This window comes from Melanerpes formicivorus, unplaced genomic scaffold, assembly GCF_026170545.1.
Source record: "Melanerpes formicivorus ecotype bairdi unplaced genomic scaffold, bMelFor1.0.p_v2 SCAF_21, whole genome shotgun sequence".
NCBI classification, from domain to species: Eukaryota; Metazoa; Chordata; class Aves; order Piciformes; family Picidae; genus Melanerpes; species Melanerpes formicivorus.
In genome coordinates, this window is record NW_027142373.1 from 7,590,495 (window position 1) to 7,607,106 (window position 16,612).

The following is a 16,612-nucleotide window of genomic DNA, read 5'->3' on the forward strand; positions in this document are numbered from 1 at the left end:
TGTCACAAATCCTTTAGACTGGGAGCAGGGCTAAGCCATCTCCTCTGCAGCTTCTCCAGTGCTGTGGAGCCTGTAAAGAGCTTTTCTTGATACACTTTTCTTATCCTTAACACAAACATGCCACATGCTCTGCAAACATCCTCTTACCACAGGCTCTTATCACACTCCTTCTTTACCTCCCTCATTCCTCTGACCACACAGTAATTTCACTTGGTGCCGGCAGCTGAAGGGGACAAACGACAGGCAAACCAAGGCCCAGAACCCAATGTGCTACCTACAGAAGACTACCTCCCCAACTTTACCACCTCACAGACCCTTCATCTCTACTCCCCCACACCCTTCTCACCCTTCAGTGCTGGCCACGCAGAGTGAACAGTGAGGGACACATCCTGAGGTCAAACCCTGCAGCAGGGGCCTCACCGCTCTGGCAAGGTCTGTCCCAGCTTCCTGCTTCACCACTCAGCCAGCCCAGGGACTCAAGCCTTCTCCCAGCCCCGGTGTCTGCAGCAGTCCCCCGTTGAACAGAGGTTCTGCCACCTCCTGCCAAAGTCCCAGAGCCAGAAGCTTCAGAACAGAATGAGAATGGCCGTGGACAGTCAGTTCAAAGATTTTATTTAACTGTCATAAAAGGAGAAGCAGACGATGATTCCAATCCTGTTAACCCGGTTCTAGGATTTACAGACAATATGCACCAAATCAAATTAACAAAAACCACTCTAGGGGCAGGGCAGGGGAAGAGTTAGAGGCAGAGACGTAGCTACGAGAAAGCCACATGTACTTGGTCCCAGTTCTAATACAACCTCAACGTGGCAGGATCCAAATGAGGGCTGCGGAGCCGGACCGTGCCTGCCCAGCCCTCGGGGCTCCTTCGCCCCGAGCGCCGTGCCCGGGCCGCCGCGGGGGTTCTGCCGCGGGCACAGCGGGAGCCGAGTGTCAAGGCAATAAATACTGACAGGCCAGGCACAGATTGTAAAGGCAGAACAGATACATAAGGCATTAACCGCTTCGGAGTACTTGTCCATGGCGAGCTCTGTGTTGATCGTATCAGGAGAGCAGCTGCAGAAACAGCCTAGTCCATCCTCAGCCCAAAACCGCCACGAGGGCAGGTGCTGGCCTGGAATTTCAGTGCTTTGCAGCGACCTTGGCTGCAGTGAGAAGTGTGAGGTGATGGCAGCTCTGGTGACTCCCGCACCCACCCACCCTGTAGCTTCCCCCCTTCCTTGGAGGTGCAGAGGCTGCCAGAGGTCGGAGGTCTATGCCAGCAGGGCCAGGGCACCTGCCAGCTCTCCAGACAATGTGAGGGGGCAGCCAGGCGTCACCCAGGATGTCACCACCCTCCCCTCTAGAGATGCCCTGTCTCGGGTGAAGAACGGACCAGCAGCAAAGCGGGAAGTTGTGAATCTTTCCTAATAACCCACGAGGGGCGTGACCAAGAGGAGTGCCATGCCAACGGACTGGGGGGAGGGTGGGTGGGGGCATTTAAAAAGTGTAACAGGGGCAGGGCCCCCTCCCTAGAGGATACATGTTACACATTAAGGCATCATGGTTACAGGGAACATCCACAAATGACGCTGCCAGTGTTCCCGGGACACTGACGGGTGGAAGGGACAGGCTGGACATGATTTTAACCAACAAACGGATTCAAGAGCTGCCTGGCATTGAAGTTCTTCGGCTACTTGAGGCAGTAGCTACCCTGAGCTGTGCACAGGAAAGCCAAGCACAAATCCTACACAGAACATGGGAGTCCCTCCCCTTCAGCACCCACCTGAACAGAGGAAGGTGAGAAGCAGCAAAGGGCTTGGCAAGGGACTGAGCACTCCCAGCTCTGTGCTGGGATGCCCAGCCCCGGGACGGGCAGCTGGAGACCAGATGCAGACAGCACGGTTTGGTCAATGCACTCAGTGATGCTCTGGGGAGGGGGCACGGTACAAAACTGAGCTCTCTGGTCAAATTATAATGGGGGGTGAAAGGTAAGAGGGTTCCAATGTCAGCACTTTGGTACAGGGGGGAATTTCTACGGTAGCCACTGTCTGATTCACGCTCTCTGGGGTTTGGCCTTGGGAAGGGCTAGTCCTTCCAATCCTTCTTGATGGTCAGGTTCCACTCCCAGGACAGGTGGTCAGTCTTATCATCATCTGTGAACTTGGATTTGATGTTGTAGCTGCCCCGGGCCAGCATGCCCTTAGGGGCTTCTTCCATGGGGGTCAGAAACTCATACTCCTCTGCTCGGGGGCCGTAGCTCCCAACCATGTATTCAGTCTTGTCAACTAGAAGGAGAGAAAGAGGCACATGGAGCCTCCCCTGGGTTTGGGGCAAGGCTAAAGCAAACTAAAAGTCTGTTACTGCTACAACAAGCCACAGGGGAGCTGTGAGAACAGGAACATCACATGATGTGTGAGCTCTGCTCACTCTGGGAACAGCTTCCCACATGCTATCATCACTGTCAGCAGTGATCTGCTCACTGTCAGGCACCAAGCCCAGAGGTGCTGGTACAGGCAGGAGCACAGGTGGCCACAGCAACAGACCCGGAAGCCTTCACACATCACCACAGGCTCAGCAGCACAGAAGTGACTGAAGACATTCACTCTCCTCCCAGTATGAGCAGTGGAGGCTCCAGTGGGGGAGTGCCCATCACCAGTGGAGGGAGCAGGACTCCCTCACACAAAGCAGCACCCACCCCAGTCAGCACTTACTTTTCACACCTTTCCGGAACGTGTGCTGGATGTACTTCAACCCTGACACAATCTCCCTGTTAACCTGCAGAGAGACAAGGCAGCACTGCAGCAGACACTCCTGGACACATCACCCACCCCTTCCATGGGAAGCAAGTTCCTCCATCACAGCACTTCCCAGGGCTTGGACATTGCCAGTGCTGGGATTGCAGCAGTCCCCTCTTGACTCCTCCTTCAGTTTCAGATCTGAACTCTTACCCTAAAGGAGATTTTTATCCGGTATTCCACACCCTCCTTCAGCACAAATGCTTGCTTCTTATAGCTCTCCAGGTCACCTGCAAAGAAGGCAGAGGGTCGCTCAGAATCCCTCTGTATTGTGCTCTGGGGCCAATTTAAGATGCAAGAGGTGATCAGGAGTGCCTGCAGGGCCAGGGGACTACCCTGACTGCCTGGCAGCACGCAGATCACCCTTCTGTTTCTGCACAACAGGACCCTCTTGCTGCGCTGCCCAGGCTGCCCAAGGAGGACAAGCGATGCCCTGTGAAGGGCACTGCAGAGCAGAAGTGCAGGTAATGCAAGAATGATCTTTTGTGGACATTTGCACCAAGGCCACCACCACCTCAAGGCCGCCCTGAGCATGGCTGCAAAGGTTGGGGGACAGTTGCTTCCCTGCCCAGCAACTCACATGAGGGAGGGCTGACACTGAGCAGGAGCAGAGAGGCCTTTTGCTGTGCTTAGGACACCGCCCAGAGCACTCCAGAACCCCAGTGCCCGACTCTGCATCCCATCCAGGGGCATTTCTGACATAGGATGCCTGGCCCACAAGCCAGCCATGCGCCTGGGGGCCACTGCACCTGGGAGAAGGGCTGGATTTCTGTCCTAACTCACCTGTCAGGTCCAGCTCCAGAGGGCCAGGAGCAGTAGTGCAGACCAAAGTCAGTTTGGTCACAACCACGTTCGGAGCATTGGGATCTACAAGACATGTAGAAAGGCTGTTAAATACCCATCCTAACGCCAGCCAACACAACTCTGTTGCCTTCCAGGGCACTTCTTGAAAGAGGAGCAGGAAAACCAGTGGCTGTATCACCTCCACAGCACATCAGGCCTAGCTCAGGGACTGCCCAAGAGCACCCCCTCCAAAGCACAGCATGCCAACCCTCCATCCTTGGGCCTCATTGCTGGGGCCAGAGATTGGCACACAGAGCACAGACACATGCCTTCCTGCTCCTGCCAAAACACAGAGCTGGGAGAGGAATGGCAAGAGCAGACGTGATGCAGGAGGTGACCAGCAGAGCTCTGCCCTGAGCCACGTCCTGGGGCTCACCTGCAGTCACGGTGACAGCACCCAGCAGTGCTTCCTTGTACTTGCGCAGGCTCTCATCATCCTTGTCCAGCTCCTGGATCTCCTGGATGCTCTTCTGGGCAGGTGGCTTGTAGTTGACAGAGTGTTCGTCCTCCTCATTTTCAGCTGCGATCTGGGCCAGCTGCTCTGCTGTCGGCTCCTGCTCTGCCATCTTCACGCACACGACTTACACTGCAGTGGGAAGGAGAAATGAAACTGCAGCCACCTGCCCCCCTGTGCAGCTCCTTCCCACCAGCACAGCCCAGCAGCACCAGCCAGGCTCCCCCAGAACTGCTCTGCCATGATTTCAGGGGTTGTCCCCAAGGACCCTCAGGGACACAACCCTGCCAAGGCCCCACAGACCCCTCCCCTAGGCCAGGTATCATTTGCAGCTCACTGAGGCCCACGCAAGAGGGAAGAAAAATTCAGCCTTGGCCCTTTCCTGGTAAGCTGGAACAGGTAAGTAAATACCTCCAGCTGGGGAGAAAATGCTCTCCCCCACAAGACCAGTCAGGTGTGGTTTCAGTCATAACAAACCTGAGCCAGTTCAGTTCTGCTCTCCACAACACAACAATTCCAGCTAAGAATAGGCCTCTACCCCACCCTGCTCTGCACTGTTCCACCCTGGCACAAGTGCCAGGAAGCTCTGCAGCAATCTGGAGCTCATATCTGTAACTCAATCAGATCCATTGCTCTGTGCTGGCTGCCTGGGAGGAGTGGAACAGGACACCCAGCTCGGCTGACCTCACGCTTGGCCCTTTTGAAAGGTCTGTGTCACACACGGGCAGGGCCACCGACGGTAAACGTGCAGAGTTTGGCTCAGCTGGGCAAGACCAACTAGAAAACAGCCATCTGCACAACCAGTGTAGGGTGGAAGGGATGGAATTGAAGGGAGAGCTTTAAAGAAGGGAAGTCACTACCTTCTGCTGACTCCCAAACTCCCTGTGAGCCCTTTTTGACAGTGTGACTGCAATAAACAGACATCCACATGGCAGACAGTTCCTCACTATCCACATGCATATCCCCCACAGTGCTGGAGCCCTTCCCATGGCACCCATGTCAATTAGTCTGCTACCATCTTCCAATTTGCAGACCAAGCAGAGGCAGCTCTGAAGAGCACCTATGAATGACAGGCCACAGAAGCCACCAGCCACCTCTCAAAGACTCACCGCTCACCAAAGTCAGCTCTGTGGACACAGTAAAAGGTCTGCAGAGCAGTACTGAGCACAGCATAGACCTAACAGAGGGGTCTGGCCTGGCTGATCACTGTGCACAGGAACAGCCCCAGTGTTAAACACTGACAATCCCCAGCAGCTGGAACAGCAGCTGATGTCCAGGATCAGATGTCCTACCCTGACTGGTTAAGAAATGCATAAGTTTGGTTTCAACCAACCTCCAGACCTAGCAGAGAGAGACTCTTTCCTCCCACACATCACCAGCACTCAGTTTTCACCTCTCCCTTAGGGTAACCCCTCCCACAAACAGATATTTAGCAACAACCATGCGTAGGGGGCACAGAAAAATAAAGAGACACAACTGAAACCCCAAATCCTCAGCTCTTTAGTAATGTTCCTGTGCCTCTGGCCTCAATCCTGTGGCACAGAGCTAAAGAAACAGTTCACCACTACACGGATTAATCAAGAGGCACGCTGATCCTCATCAGGTCTCTTAACTGATGGAAACCCAGCAGAGCCTGAGAACAGCTCTTCAGACCAATACCAAGCACTGTTCCACCAGTGTTTCAAGCCAGGCTGGGGTTCAGATCTCTGCAGAAACCCTGGAGAAACACCACCTCACCTCTCAAAACAGGCCTCCAGGGGTTGCAGACAGAACAACACCTCTGATCAGGCTATGCTGAAGCCTGCACAGCAGTGAGAAGAGAGAGCAGGCTCCTGGCCTCAGCTGGCAACGTGAGGGTCAATTCACCCTGTGACAGCCACACCCCCCCCCGGCACCAAACACTGCACTCCATCACTACAGGCCATGGTGCCTCAGCTGCTCCTCCAAACACACAGCCAGAGGGGAAGGAGACTCCTCATAGCATCAAAACTCTTATGAGGCCTCAGTCTTGCTCATCAGGCTCCTGCAACAAAGCCTTTATCACAGCTCAGGATTAGCAAAGCAAAGCTTTCCAAGGTATGTGAAAGAGCATCCATGACACTGTCAGACACAGGGAAGCCAAGGGACATGACTGGACCTGAAGAGCCAAGAGAGGAGAGAGAGGAGAGAGCCATGCTCATGTGTCCCACCTGTGCCTTGCTGACACCACACTGGCAGAAAGGAGAGGGGAGCTGTGACACTGGCAAGGGGCTCAGCACCATAACCAAATGTCCTGCTACACTGCTGACCTGCTGCTGGGCCTCACAGGAGCTCCATGCCTCAGACCCCAGGCATTGCTCCGAGGCATTTAGAGGAGGTTCCTCTTCAGCTCCTTCTGAATGGAGCTCAGGAGGTGCCCAGGTGCCCTGCTCAGCAACCCTGCACAGCAGCTTCCTGGCTCTTGAGGCTCAGTGAGTCGCAGCCTCCGCGGTGCTTGGCCCAGCTGCTCTGTGGGATGGCACAGACCTGCTGGAACATTGCCATGGCTGCAGGGAAGGGGGCTCCAGCCCGTGCTTGGCCTGAAAGCCCTGTTACAGGAGATGGGCTCCTTGTGGTGAAGAGATGTCTGGGGAACAGCCTTGGGTTCTTCCCAGATTCCTGCAGGTCACAGAAGCCTGAAGGGCTGCAGAGGACAGAGGCTGAACCGCTCCCCACCTGGGAATTCACTGCCTTCAGTGCCTCCTCAGTCAGCAGTTTCTCCTGGATTCTCAGCATTTTTCACGCAGGACAAGGAGTGAGCAGCAGTGAATGCAAGAGCCCCACCTTCTGCCGGACAGAAAAACTGCCCAGTACACAACCCCACTTGTTTGCAGGAGAACAGGGCTACACAGCCACTGCTTCGTGCCCCGGGACGAGGATGCCACAGCACAAGTGAGACCAGGATTAGTCAGAGTCTCTTTGGATGAGCTAATCAGCTTCAGACGTCCATCAGGCCACAGCGCAGCCGTGGAGAGGCAGCAGTGCCAATTCCAGCAGTCCCCACCCTTCCTCCTTCCCCCGTGGTGCAGCAGCTCAGCAAACTCGGCTGGAATGCGATCCCGTTAATAACCGCTCCTGCAGGGCTGCTTTCCAGACAGGGCAGTTCACAGATCCACTTCACATGCAGCTCCCAGCGCTTGTGTGCTGCAAGGACAGGGAGCCAGAGCTGCGAAAGCCGGCCCAAGCTGCGCTGCCGCTCGGAAATGAGCCAGGCTGGGACAGGTCCAGGGCAACGGCAGGGAACAGGGGGTATTGGTGACTAGCTGCCATCTCCTGAGGCTGAGTGCTGCCCTTGGACGCTACCAGAAATCCACAGGGAAGGGGACCTCCAGACAATGCCACTGCACTCATCACTTTGTAAGGGCATCACAGATGCTCATCATCTTGCCAGATCCCTGCTACTGGCTCACAGCTCCGGGATGAAGGACTCAGAGCAGCTGGATGCTTTCAGAGACTTGGCATTTTGAAGATGGAGGGGGGGGGGGGTTGTTATTTTTTATCTTTTTTTCTCATGACATAACCCTGGACTGCAGTTTACCTGCAAGGCATTAACTGTCACGAGCAGCCCCAAAAGCATGGGCAGACAATCCACACCTTCACAGCTTCAGCAGTTATAAGCCTCCCACAGTCCTACGTCCACAACTCAAGCAAGCTACATGGCTAACAGGCTGCAGCCCAGCTCTGACACTGTCTGTGTGGTGACCACAGCGCTGCAGACACAGACATCGCTTGTCTGCCTGCATTGCCACTTGTCCCTGTAGTGGACAAGAACACCTGCATTGGAAAAACTCTTGGACAAGCAGCACCACTGCTCTCTGGACCAGACCTGAAACCCTCAAGCTACCAACTCAGCCTTTTAGAGTGACTGGGAACTCTTCTTGTCTTAAGAAAAGGAAGTTCCGACTTTCAGACTTGTTGCAAAAAGCCTAGGGAGCCACGGAAGCCATTGCCATCCTTCCGCAAGGTGGTGAAAGAAGGAAACGAGCCGAGACCTCCTGCAGCAGCCACGCTGTGGTCTCTATGCACGCTGCCCCGGCTGCTTTAACACAACCCCTGCCAAAAGCTCCACGGGCGACAAATCGGGCTCCTTCATGACCCTAACATGAAAGAACATTGACCCTGAGGAAGCTGCTTCCAAGTTCCTCATTTCGTAACCAGAAACCATTTATGGAAAATCTGAGACAAGTGAGAGCGCTCGCATCTCCACACACCCCGGAGACCGAAACGCGACCGCCGGTCCTTCCACCACCTCCCGCAACCCGGGCAACGGGAGAAGCCCGAGGGGAGGGCTCAGGACAGCCCCAGCTCCTCGTGGAGCAGGAGCCGACCCGACCCGTCTGCGTTTCACCCTGACATGGGCCTCGTGTTTCGGAAGTCCCTCTCCAGAACGGCCCTCACCAGCGACAGCGGCTGTCCCCAGCGATTAGAAGGTCGTGCAAGGGCACTCGGCTCCCCACTCCCGCACCGCGACCGCGCCCCAGCCCTTCCCGCGGCCCATGGCCAGCGGGGCGCGGCATGGCCGGCCCCGCGAGGCCCCAGCGGGACGGCCTCCCCCGCTCCCGACCCCACTGCCCCCAGGAGCCGCCCGTCGCCGCGTCCCGATCCCCGCCGCTCCCCCGCCCCGCCCTACCGGCCCTGTTCGCTCTCCCTCTGCGCTGCGGTGACAACGCCGCCGGGATCCGCCCAGCCGCCCGCGCACCCCCGCACTTCCGGGACACGCCCGTCACTTCCCGTTATACAGGGCCCGGCCTCGCACCTCACTTCCGGCCGCGGCCTAGAACGCTGATTGGCTGAGAGGCTGCGCGCGCTGGCGGGCCCGACCAGAGAGTGGCGGCGGAGAGGCAGAGCACCCCGAGGAGGGGCGGGGCGCGGGAAGGCGCGCGGGGAGCGGGCCGGGTGTGGCGCGGCCGGGGGCGGCACTCGGGGCGGCGCAGACGTCAACACTTCTAGACACGGTTCTATTTTATTACGGCAAAGGTGAAAAAGCCACCTCGGCCCAACAGGCAACCAGTAAAATTTATCCCAAAAATAACTCGGTACAAAACGGGTCTGCTCAGAATTAAAAAAAACCTTTACAGGAGTTTAAAACCTATCCCAGAACGAAAAGTAAAACAATTCCCATCCACGGTATGAGTGGCCACCGCCGGAGCCCCCCCCAGGAGCGTGGAGCCAGATTGGAGTCCTTCTCTGCGCCCGCTGCTCGCCGATTTAGCTGGTGTCCATCTGGAAGAGAGGAGAGGAGTTGTCATCACAGACCCTGCAACGCTCCTGAAATACTCCATGGCACCTCCATACAACACCCCATGGTGCCTCCACACCTCATGGTACCCCACCACACCCCTCTGGCAACCCCCAGCACAGCATGGCACCACCACATCATCCAGGCCCTCCCTTTGCCCTCCACAGGCTGCCTGCCCCGGGTGAACCGCCGCTACTCCCCTGTGCTGCTGGCCAGGACCATGCAAGTTCAAGGCAAATACAGGCACTGGCCTGGGAGTGTCAATGGTGGCAGGACACAGCTGACTCTCTCAGCACTCTGGGGCATAACTGGGAGGTGCCTCACTGTGCTCACCGTCCCCCAGTCAAGTCTGTGCGAAGTAAAACAATCTACAAATCCTCACAGCCAGAGAATGTTCAAAACACCAGACAGACTCATACTAATTTTTTCTGTAATACTGCTCATTCTACTCCTCCCACACTCCTGCCTCACATTTACCCTATTCCTACAACACTGACTCTGCTGTCACCATGTACATGTGTGACCTCAGCTCCCTATCAATGTTTTCACATGGCTGCAGCTGAGACATGAGCTGGCTTTGAGGGCAGCTACCAATGTGTGTGGCTCCATGCTTTATGGACTTGTATCCAAAATTAGCACCCCTCTTCGGGATCTGTATCCACCATTGACCCCTCCTCCAGCAGCACCCCAGATAGTTCTCATATGAATTCTTCCCTCTATTTCACCAGCCCAGTATCTGTGTGGGGCTTGTGACACAGCCACTGTTCCCCACAGCTGCTCCAGCCCTGGCAGCACTGGCCCTACACCAGCCCTAGTGAGGTGCAGGAAACAAGGCCATTTCTTGGCTTTTGGTGTCAGCAGTTGACAGTGTTCTGGAGCATGAAAGCCCACTGCTGGAGCAGGGAATTGCCCAGTTTCAGGACACTGCTTTAGTCCAGCTACCTGGCAAACACTCCCTCTAACAGGCAGCTAAGAGGCAGCAGGAATTTCCCAGGAAATGTCATGGGGAAGCTGTGACCACCATCCGGGCAGCACTTACCCTGGCATTGTAAGCATCCAGCTGTGCATCTAGTTCTTCTGCAGAGAGCTGCTGTTTGGAAGTTCTCCCAGCTCCTCTGCCTCTCCCTCTGTTCCCACCACGAGTGCCTCGCCTGTTGCCTCCTCCTCCGCCGAATCCTGAACCGCCACGGCTTCTGGTCATGCCCCCTCTGTTTACACTGGGATTGTCAAAAAGCAACTGCTCTAGTGCACTCTGGTTAACCCAGACAGATCCACGCTTCCCACAACAGGAGGGGCTGGGCGCATCCCCACCCTGCACTCCCCAGGCTCAGGGACTCCCACACAGCATCTCACCTCTGTGCTGGTCTCCTCTGTGTGTCAATCTGTGACGTGACCAGCTGGATGTTCATGGGGCGCCCTGGGGGAAGAGCAGCCCATGAGCCGGCGTGCGGCGGGACGTGGCACGTGGGCTGCTCCAGCCACAGGAACGCGCTGTGGAGACAGTGGCACCAACTCACCGTCCAAGGGGACCCCATTGTACTGCTTCATGGCCTTCAGGGCGTCTGCCTTCCTCTCGAAGTGCACGTCCGCTGTCCCTAGGCTGCGGCCGGACCTGTCGTAGTGCACAGCTGCCTTCTTCAAGGTCCCAAACTCCGCAAAGAGCTCCTGAGAACGAGAGGGAGAAGAGCACAGGTGTCCATCAGCCTTGCAGACACTACACAGCCAGCAGCTTGCCCCATGCAACCACTCTCAGCAGCTCCAGCTGCTTTCCAAACCATCATGGGTAACTCAGAAAAAGCACTGATCAAAGAGGGAGCGCGAGCTCCTCAGAAGGATTTAAGAAAGTTGCCACAGGTGACACAAAAAGAGGCAAGACTTCATCTTCAGTGAGCACAGCGTGCATGTTTGCAGCCCATGAAGCAGACTCAGGGCAAACCTCACATCTTTTTCTGGAGGCTCAAAGGGGTGTTCCAGAGGAGGAATGATCCTCCCCCTGACAAATGCAGGGACCCACAGGCTGATCACTGGACTTCTTTTCCTCTTTAAATCTTTATCAGACCAGTGCAATTTAAAAACAGTCCATCAGGAACAGACCCCAAACCTTGCAATGAGGAAAGCCCTCTCCTCATCCTTCCTCCTGGCACAAAGGCTGGAAATAAAGAGGCAGCAATGGAGCCACTCCTTTTGTTTCATTTAGGAAGCCAATTGCAGCGGCTCGCCTCCACAAGTTTATGCTTACCCTGCATCTCAAAAGCTTCACTGACACCAGAGCTGCTGGGTGTCTGAGGAACAGGCCACCTCCCATAGCATCTGTTGCAAATCCCAGACACCCTGCAGCTGTCCCTCCGAGTCACTGCCCAAGTGTTTTTCAGAGCACCACATGTGTTCTTCCACCTCCCAGGCATGCAGCACTCCAGGCAGGGCTGCAAGTCAGCTCCTCCCAGCACTCTCTCACTGGAGATGAATGTTTCACAGAACTCAAGAAGCTCCCTGGACAGAAGTGAGGAGGTGCTCAGGCCCCTCTCCAGAGCAGCTGCTCTGGCAGCAGAGAGCAGAAGCTGTACCCTGTTAACGATGCAATGAGCATATAAACAAAGATCCATCACCACATCTGAGGCAGCACTAAATTACAGGCTGGGTAGTGACAAATAGGTGTAAAGCCACTGATTCAGCTTTCCTCCCAAATAAGCCATAGGTGGAAGATTGCCCAAACCAGTGGCAGAAAGAGAAAATTTCAGCTGCCACAGAAAGAGCAGAAGCTGGGTAAATTGAGGTGACTTCAGAGACTCCTATCAGTGCCTGTCTACACAAGAAGCAAGAAACTCATTTAACCCAAATCTGAACTTGCATGAGAAAAAGAGCTGGGTTTAAGTGCACTAGCCAGTAACTAGGTGACCTAAAAAAACCAATTCACCAGGCACAGCCTGATCAGCACATGAAGCAACAGGAATGAATTAACCAATGAAGGAGGCAGAAAATGAGTTGTTTGTTCTTCCCTAGCAAGGACACAGGAAGCCTTTGCAGCATAGTGAGCCCCAGAGCCCCGGGTGGGGACCTGCCTGGTCTTCACCAACCCTTCTTTCTGTACAACTCTCACCTTGCTGTGGTTGTAACCTCACAGCCCAGTGGGAGCAGCACACCCCAAGGCTACCAACCGACAGGCAGACTGCAGCGCATGTCCCACCGAGAGAACCCTGCAGTTCTTACCCACAGCACGTCTGAAACAAGGGCTGTGCCCCAGGTTTGAACACACCAGGTACCACGGGTGCTGTAGTGCAGAAGAGTCTGTGCCCCCTCACAGATATGTCCTCCTAGTTACACCCCAATGCTCAAAACAGGCCTTCAACAGTTGTGAAGCAGATCCCACAAAAGCAGAGCACCCAGATAGACATGCAGCACAGATATGGAATTTCTGTGGTTACACAGACCTTGAGAGTTTACATGGCTTACATTAAATCCTCCAGCCATAACTAAACCCAGCCCAGGAGCAGCATCTTCCCACAGGTACTGTAGCACTCACTCAACAATGGGATCAGCTACCATCCTCCAGCAGACAGTGGCTTTTCCTAACTGCAGCCTCTTGGAATCCCCAAAACCATTGCAGGACAGGCACTTGTGGCACAAACCCCGACCCAGCAGAGCTAGTTCACAGGCGTGGGAGTGTAAAAGGAGCTGCCGCGGGCGTCTGACGCACCCGATCCCGATGCGATGAATGAAACCCCCCGCGAACATGACCCGCGCAACCGATGGGGCTGCTCCCAAGCCTCTACCTGAATGTCCGCATCCGAAACACCGAAGTCCAGGTTCGAGACAAGCAGTTTCCCGCCGGTCTCCACGCCGGCGCCAGCTCCGAAGCCACTGTCGAAAAGGTCATGTTGCCACTTCTCGGGGAGCTGCTTCGGCTGCAACAAGACCGGGACCTCGTTAAGCGGTGCCGTGGCATCGCCGGCCACAGCCTGCCGCCGGCCACGCTTCCCGCCCCACCAGAAGCGGACAAAGGGCCGCCCGCCGGGCCCGCCCTCCGCCCCGCCGCCTCCTCACGGCCGCACAGCTCTATCCCACCGCCGCTCGCCCCGCTGTATCAAAGGCCCGACCCGGGCCCAGCTCCCCACGGCACCGTCGAGCCCCGTGAGCGGGCGCGTTCCTCGCCCACTCCCGCCGTGCTCCATACCCGGCTATAGGGCGCGGGCCGGTTCCTGCCGCCGCCCCGGGCCATCACTGGCCTGTTCCGCAAGGGGCCGCCGCCCGCTCGCCCGGCTCCCACGCCGCCCCGGCCGGGCCCGCCGCCGCGGATGGCGCCGCCCCGGCCCCGGCCGCCCCGGCCGCCGCCTCGGCCGGCACCCCGCTGGCTCCGGTTGAGCTTAATGATATCGTCCAGGGACATGTCCATCTTGTCGGCCATGATGGCGGCTCCGCTCCGGGGCCTGCACTTCCGGCCGCGCTGTGCCGACGCCGGAAGCGGAAGAGGCAGGGACAGCGGCGAAGGCGCGGCGGCCGCGCGCCCTTGTGCGCGGGGCCTTATGGGGCGGGGCGGGACTTCCGGCGGGGCGGGAGATGCGGGTGCGGGTGCGGAGCTGGCACGGCGTCGCCTCCTGGCTGTGGGTGGCCAACGACGAGAACTGCGGGATCTGCCGGATGGCTTTCAACGGCTGCTGCCCCGATTGTAAGTGAGGGGACGGGTGGGCGGGATAGAGGCCCTAGGGCTGCGGCCTCCCCCAGGCCGGTCCGGGGCTGACCGACTGCCCATTCTACAGGCAAGGTGCCCGGCGACGACTGTCCGCTGGTATGGGGGCAGTGCTCGCACTGCTTCCACATGCACTGCATCCTCAAGTGGCTGAACTCGCAGCAAGTCCAGCAGCACTGCCCCATGTGCCGCCAGGAGTGGAAGTTCAAGGAGTGACCGCCGGGATCTGCCGGGGCACCGGGGGGCGGGACCGGGACCGTTTCCTGTTGCCCCAGGCCGCGCTCCCGGCCGGGCCGCCTTCAATAAAGGTGCGACCACTACTTGCTCCTTTCCACTCCCGTGTTCAGTATCCTGCTTTTGGGATCGGCGCTCGACGGAGAGGGGTGCAGTGGAGAGCGGCTTCGGCGGGTGCGGGAGGACCGGTGTCGGACGTGCACCGAGACTTACGCAGCCCTATGGTAACGGGGATGGCTGCGAAGCTGCCAGCGAGTAACTCCCCTGCGGCTCTGCCGCCCCCGGAAGGCGGGCCGCGGAGGCGGGCCCCCTTCGCCTGAATATAAAGGCAGCGGTGGCCCAGCAGCGTTGCGTCTCGCCGGCACGATGCGCGCTGCCCAGTGGCTGGGACTAGGACTGGCACTGCTCTGTCTCTGCCACCCTGCCGAGCCCTGGTACCGGCCAGCAGCTGGGCCCCGGTACTACTCGGTCGGCAGAGCCTCAGGACTGCTCTCTGGTCTCCGCCGCCCGTCCCCTGCTCGCCGATCCAACGTCGAGGAGCCCGGTCCTGGTGTGCTGCCCGGCTCTGCCCGCCCGCCAGCTTGGCTCCAGTCTGCGGTGAGTACCAGGAGCTCGGGGCAGAGTGGGCACTGGGCTCACAGGCATGGGTAGCATGCCTGAGCACCAGGGTCTTTTGCCTGCTAGGCACTGCGGCACAATGAGGGCACTGTGCTTTTCACTTCGGTGTCTCGGTACCTGGGGACTTCGGTCCCTGCTGACTGTCTCCTCTTCAGGTGCTGTGTGTGACGGATGTGGCCCCTGAGCCGTGGAGCTGCTGGTCGCTGCCTGGAGCCCCTGGCAGTCTACGGTGCAAGGCAGACATAACTGTGTCTCTGGACCCCCTGGAGTGTGCAGATACCTGAACCAGCACCAGCCTCTCTCTGGTGACAATAAACATGCTTAGGCTGACTCCGTTGTCTGTCTTTGCAGGGGAGAGTGATGCTGTGGGGTAGAGAGAACCTGCTGGGTCTAAGGGGCTGGGGTTTCTGAGCCCCCACCCCATCTCCCTGAGAGCTGCAGGGCCTCATCTGGGGCTGGGGGCTGCCCCAGGTCAGGCTGGATAAAGCCAGGCTTTGTCCTGGTCAAGAGGCAGGATATTAGGAGCTTGGTCTTGGGAGATGCCCTGGGTGAGGGAACAGTGACAATATGTCTAGGAACACATAGATGACAGCAGGACCAGGGCTGTGTGAGAGCCCTGGGAATATGAACAGCCCCATTCCTGGCTTTGTCATGGGTGTCACAGCAAGGGCTTGATCATCCAGCCAAGCATCCAGCACCTGATGCGTGGTTTGATTCACCCTCTGTCTTCCACCATGCCTCCAGGAGCCATGAGAGCACTGGCTAGCCCCATGGCCTCTCTGAGTGGCCTTTTCCCCTGGGAACCAAAGCAGCTCAAACAGTAGAAAAAAAATCACTCCCTGGTCACAACTATCACACTGTTGCCCCATGGGGGCTGCAGGGGACCTGGGCTGATCGGTGGGGAGTAGCTGGAGCCAGTGGGGTTTTGCCTGGGGGTGAATGACACAGGCAGGGTGCTCCCTTTCCCAGTTTGCTGACCCTCTGTGCTGCAGGAGACCTGGGCACCTCCACCTGGCACTGAAACACCAAGATCATGTTCTGCCAGCAGACTGTGGCCCAGGGACAAGAGTAGTGTGGTGGCAGCCCCCCTCCATCAGCTGCTCCCTGCAGTGCTGGACAGCTGAGAGGGTCACCTCCTCCCCAGAGGCAAGACTGGGAGGACAGCACCCAGCTTGGCTGAAGTCCCTGACCCCATGAGGGTTCCCAGGAGCCTGCCTCACCCAGCAAGGGGTGCATGGCCACAGCAGTGGGCTCTGCATGAGAGAAGCCTCCTTTGCCCTGCCACCCACTCCTAGCTGCAGCATAGTCCCAGCTTTGCAAGACACTACACCATGCAAGTCTCAGCAAGGTCTGCACCTGCCCCAGGGCACCAGCATGGCTCAGTCACTGGTGCCAGGGTCTTCTCAGGAACCTAGATGGGCAGCAGGGTGCCAGCACCTGCTGCTGTGTTTGGCCCCATCTCTGAAATCCTGCAGACACGGGAAGTGCTCAAGCAGCTCAGGACAGCCATGCTGCTGCCACACAGGTGTCCTGGGTGCAGCCCTTCTGCCATCCACAGCAGTACAACTACCTGAAGGGAGGTTGTAGCCAGGCGGGGGTTGGTCTCTTCTCCCAGACAACCTGTGACAGAACAAGAGGACAAGCTGTGCCAGGGGAAGTTTAGGCTGGATGTTAGGAGGAAGTTCTTCCCAGAAAGAGTGATTGGCCAGTGGAATGTGCTGCCCAGGGAGGTGGTGGAGTCACCA

The 16,612-nt window shown here is 57.5% G+C and overlaps 4 protein-coding genes across 4 annotated transcripts; 2 read left to right on the forward strand and 2 right to left on the reverse strand.

The window, feature by feature from the left end:
- Nucleotides 1-595: 595 nt before the first annotated feature.
- Nucleotides 596-8,811, reverse strand: ARHGDIA (Rho GDP dissociation inhibitor alpha). Its single transcript, XM_068151337.1, has 6 exons — nucleotides 8,723-8,811; nucleotides 3,997-4,206; nucleotides 3,561-3,644; nucleotides 2,931-3,007; nucleotides 2,694-2,757; nucleotides 596-2,267 (listed from the first exon to the last, which is right to left on the reverse strand). Exons 2-6 carry the CDS (start codon nucleotides 4,184-4,186, stop codon nucleotides 2,068-2,070), a joined length of 615 nt encoding a protein of 204 aa, XP_068007438.1. The 5' UTR covers nucleotides 4,187-4,206; nucleotides 8,723-8,811; the 3' UTR covers nucleotides 596-2,067.
- A 225-nt stretch (nucleotides 8,812-9,036) lies between these two features.
- ALYREF (Aly/REF export factor) lies at nucleotides 9,037-13,779 on the reverse strand. Its single transcript, XM_068151338.1, has 6 exons — nucleotides 13,503-13,779; nucleotides 13,102-13,233; nucleotides 10,849-10,996; nucleotides 10,685-10,748; nucleotides 10,371-10,548; nucleotides 9,037-9,315 (listed from the first exon to the last, which is right to left on the reverse strand). Exons 1-6 carry the CDS (start codon nucleotides 13,731-13,733, stop codon nucleotides 9,301-9,303), a joined length of 768 nt encoding a protein of 255 aa, XP_068007439.1. The 5' UTR covers nucleotides 13,734-13,779; the 3' UTR covers nucleotides 9,037-9,300.
- A 90-nt stretch (nucleotides 13,780-13,869) lies between these two features.
- On the forward strand, nucleotides 13,870-14,234 carry ANAPC11 (anaphase promoting complex subunit 11). Its single transcript, XM_068151708.1, has 2 exons — nucleotides 13,870-13,994; nucleotides 14,086-14,234. Exons 1-2 carry the CDS (start codon nucleotides 13,886-13,888, stop codon nucleotides 14,229-14,231), a joined length of 255 nt encoding a protein of 84 aa, XP_068007809.1. The 5' UTR covers nucleotides 13,870-13,885; the 3' UTR covers nucleotides 14,232-14,234.
- Nucleotides 14,235-14,615: 381 nt separating this feature from the next.
- Nucleotides 14,616-15,197, forward strand: NPB (neuropeptide B). Its single transcript, XM_068151709.1, has 2 exons — nucleotides 14,616-14,846; nucleotides 15,023-15,197. The coding sequence occupies exons 1-2, from the start codon at nucleotides 14,616-14,618 to the stop codon at nucleotides 15,149-15,151; spliced, it is 360 nt and encodes a 119-aa protein (XP_068007810.1). The 3' UTR covers nucleotides 15,152-15,197.
- Nucleotides 15,198-16,612: the final 1,415 nt, after the last annotated feature.

Excerpts from the sequence above, each read along its gene's own strand:
- NPB (XM_068151709.1), top strand. The coding sequence starts at position 14,616 with ATGCGCGCTGCCCAGTGGCTGGGACTAGGACTGGCACTGCTCTGTCTC. Across the intron at positions 14,847-15,022 it reads CAGCTTGGCTCCAGTCTGCG|GTGCTGTGTGTGACGGATGT; the intron begins GTGAGTACCAGG and ends TCTCCTCTTCAG.
- ALYREF (XM_068151338.1), bottom strand. The coding sequence starts at position 13,733 with ATGGCCGACAAGATGGACATGTCCCTGGACGATATCATTAAGCTCAAC. Across the intron at positions 13,234-13,502 it reads GGCCCGCGCCCTATAGCCGG|CCGAAGCAGCTCCCCGAGAA; the intron begins GTATGGAGCACG and ends GTCTTGTTGCAG. Across the intron at positions 10,549-10,684 it reads CAGAGGAGACCAGCACAGAG|TGTAAACAGAGGGGGCATGA; the intron begins GTGAGATGCTGT and ends TGACAATCCCAG.
- ANAPC11 (XM_068151708.1), top strand. The coding sequence starts at position 13,886 with ATGCGGGTGCGGGTGCGGAGCTGGCACGGCGTCGCCTCCTGGCTGTGG. Across the intron at positions 13,995-14,085 it reads CAACGGCTGCTGCCCCGATT|GCAAGGTGCCCGGCGACGAC; the intron begins GTAAGTGAGGGG and ends CCCATTCTACAG.
- ARHGDIA (XM_068151337.1), bottom strand. The coding sequence starts at position 4,186 with ATGGCAGAGCAGGAGCCGACAGCAGAGCAGCTGGCCCAGATCGCAGCT. Across the intron at positions 3,008-3,560 it reads TCTGGAGCTGGACCTGACAG|GTGACCTGGAGAGCTATAAG; the intron begins GTGAGTTAGGAC and ends CCTTCTTTGCAG. Across the intron at positions 2,268-2,693 it reads GTTCCGGAAAGGTGTGAAAA|TTGACAAGACTGAATACATG; the intron begins GTAAGTGCTGAC and ends CTCTCCTTCTAG.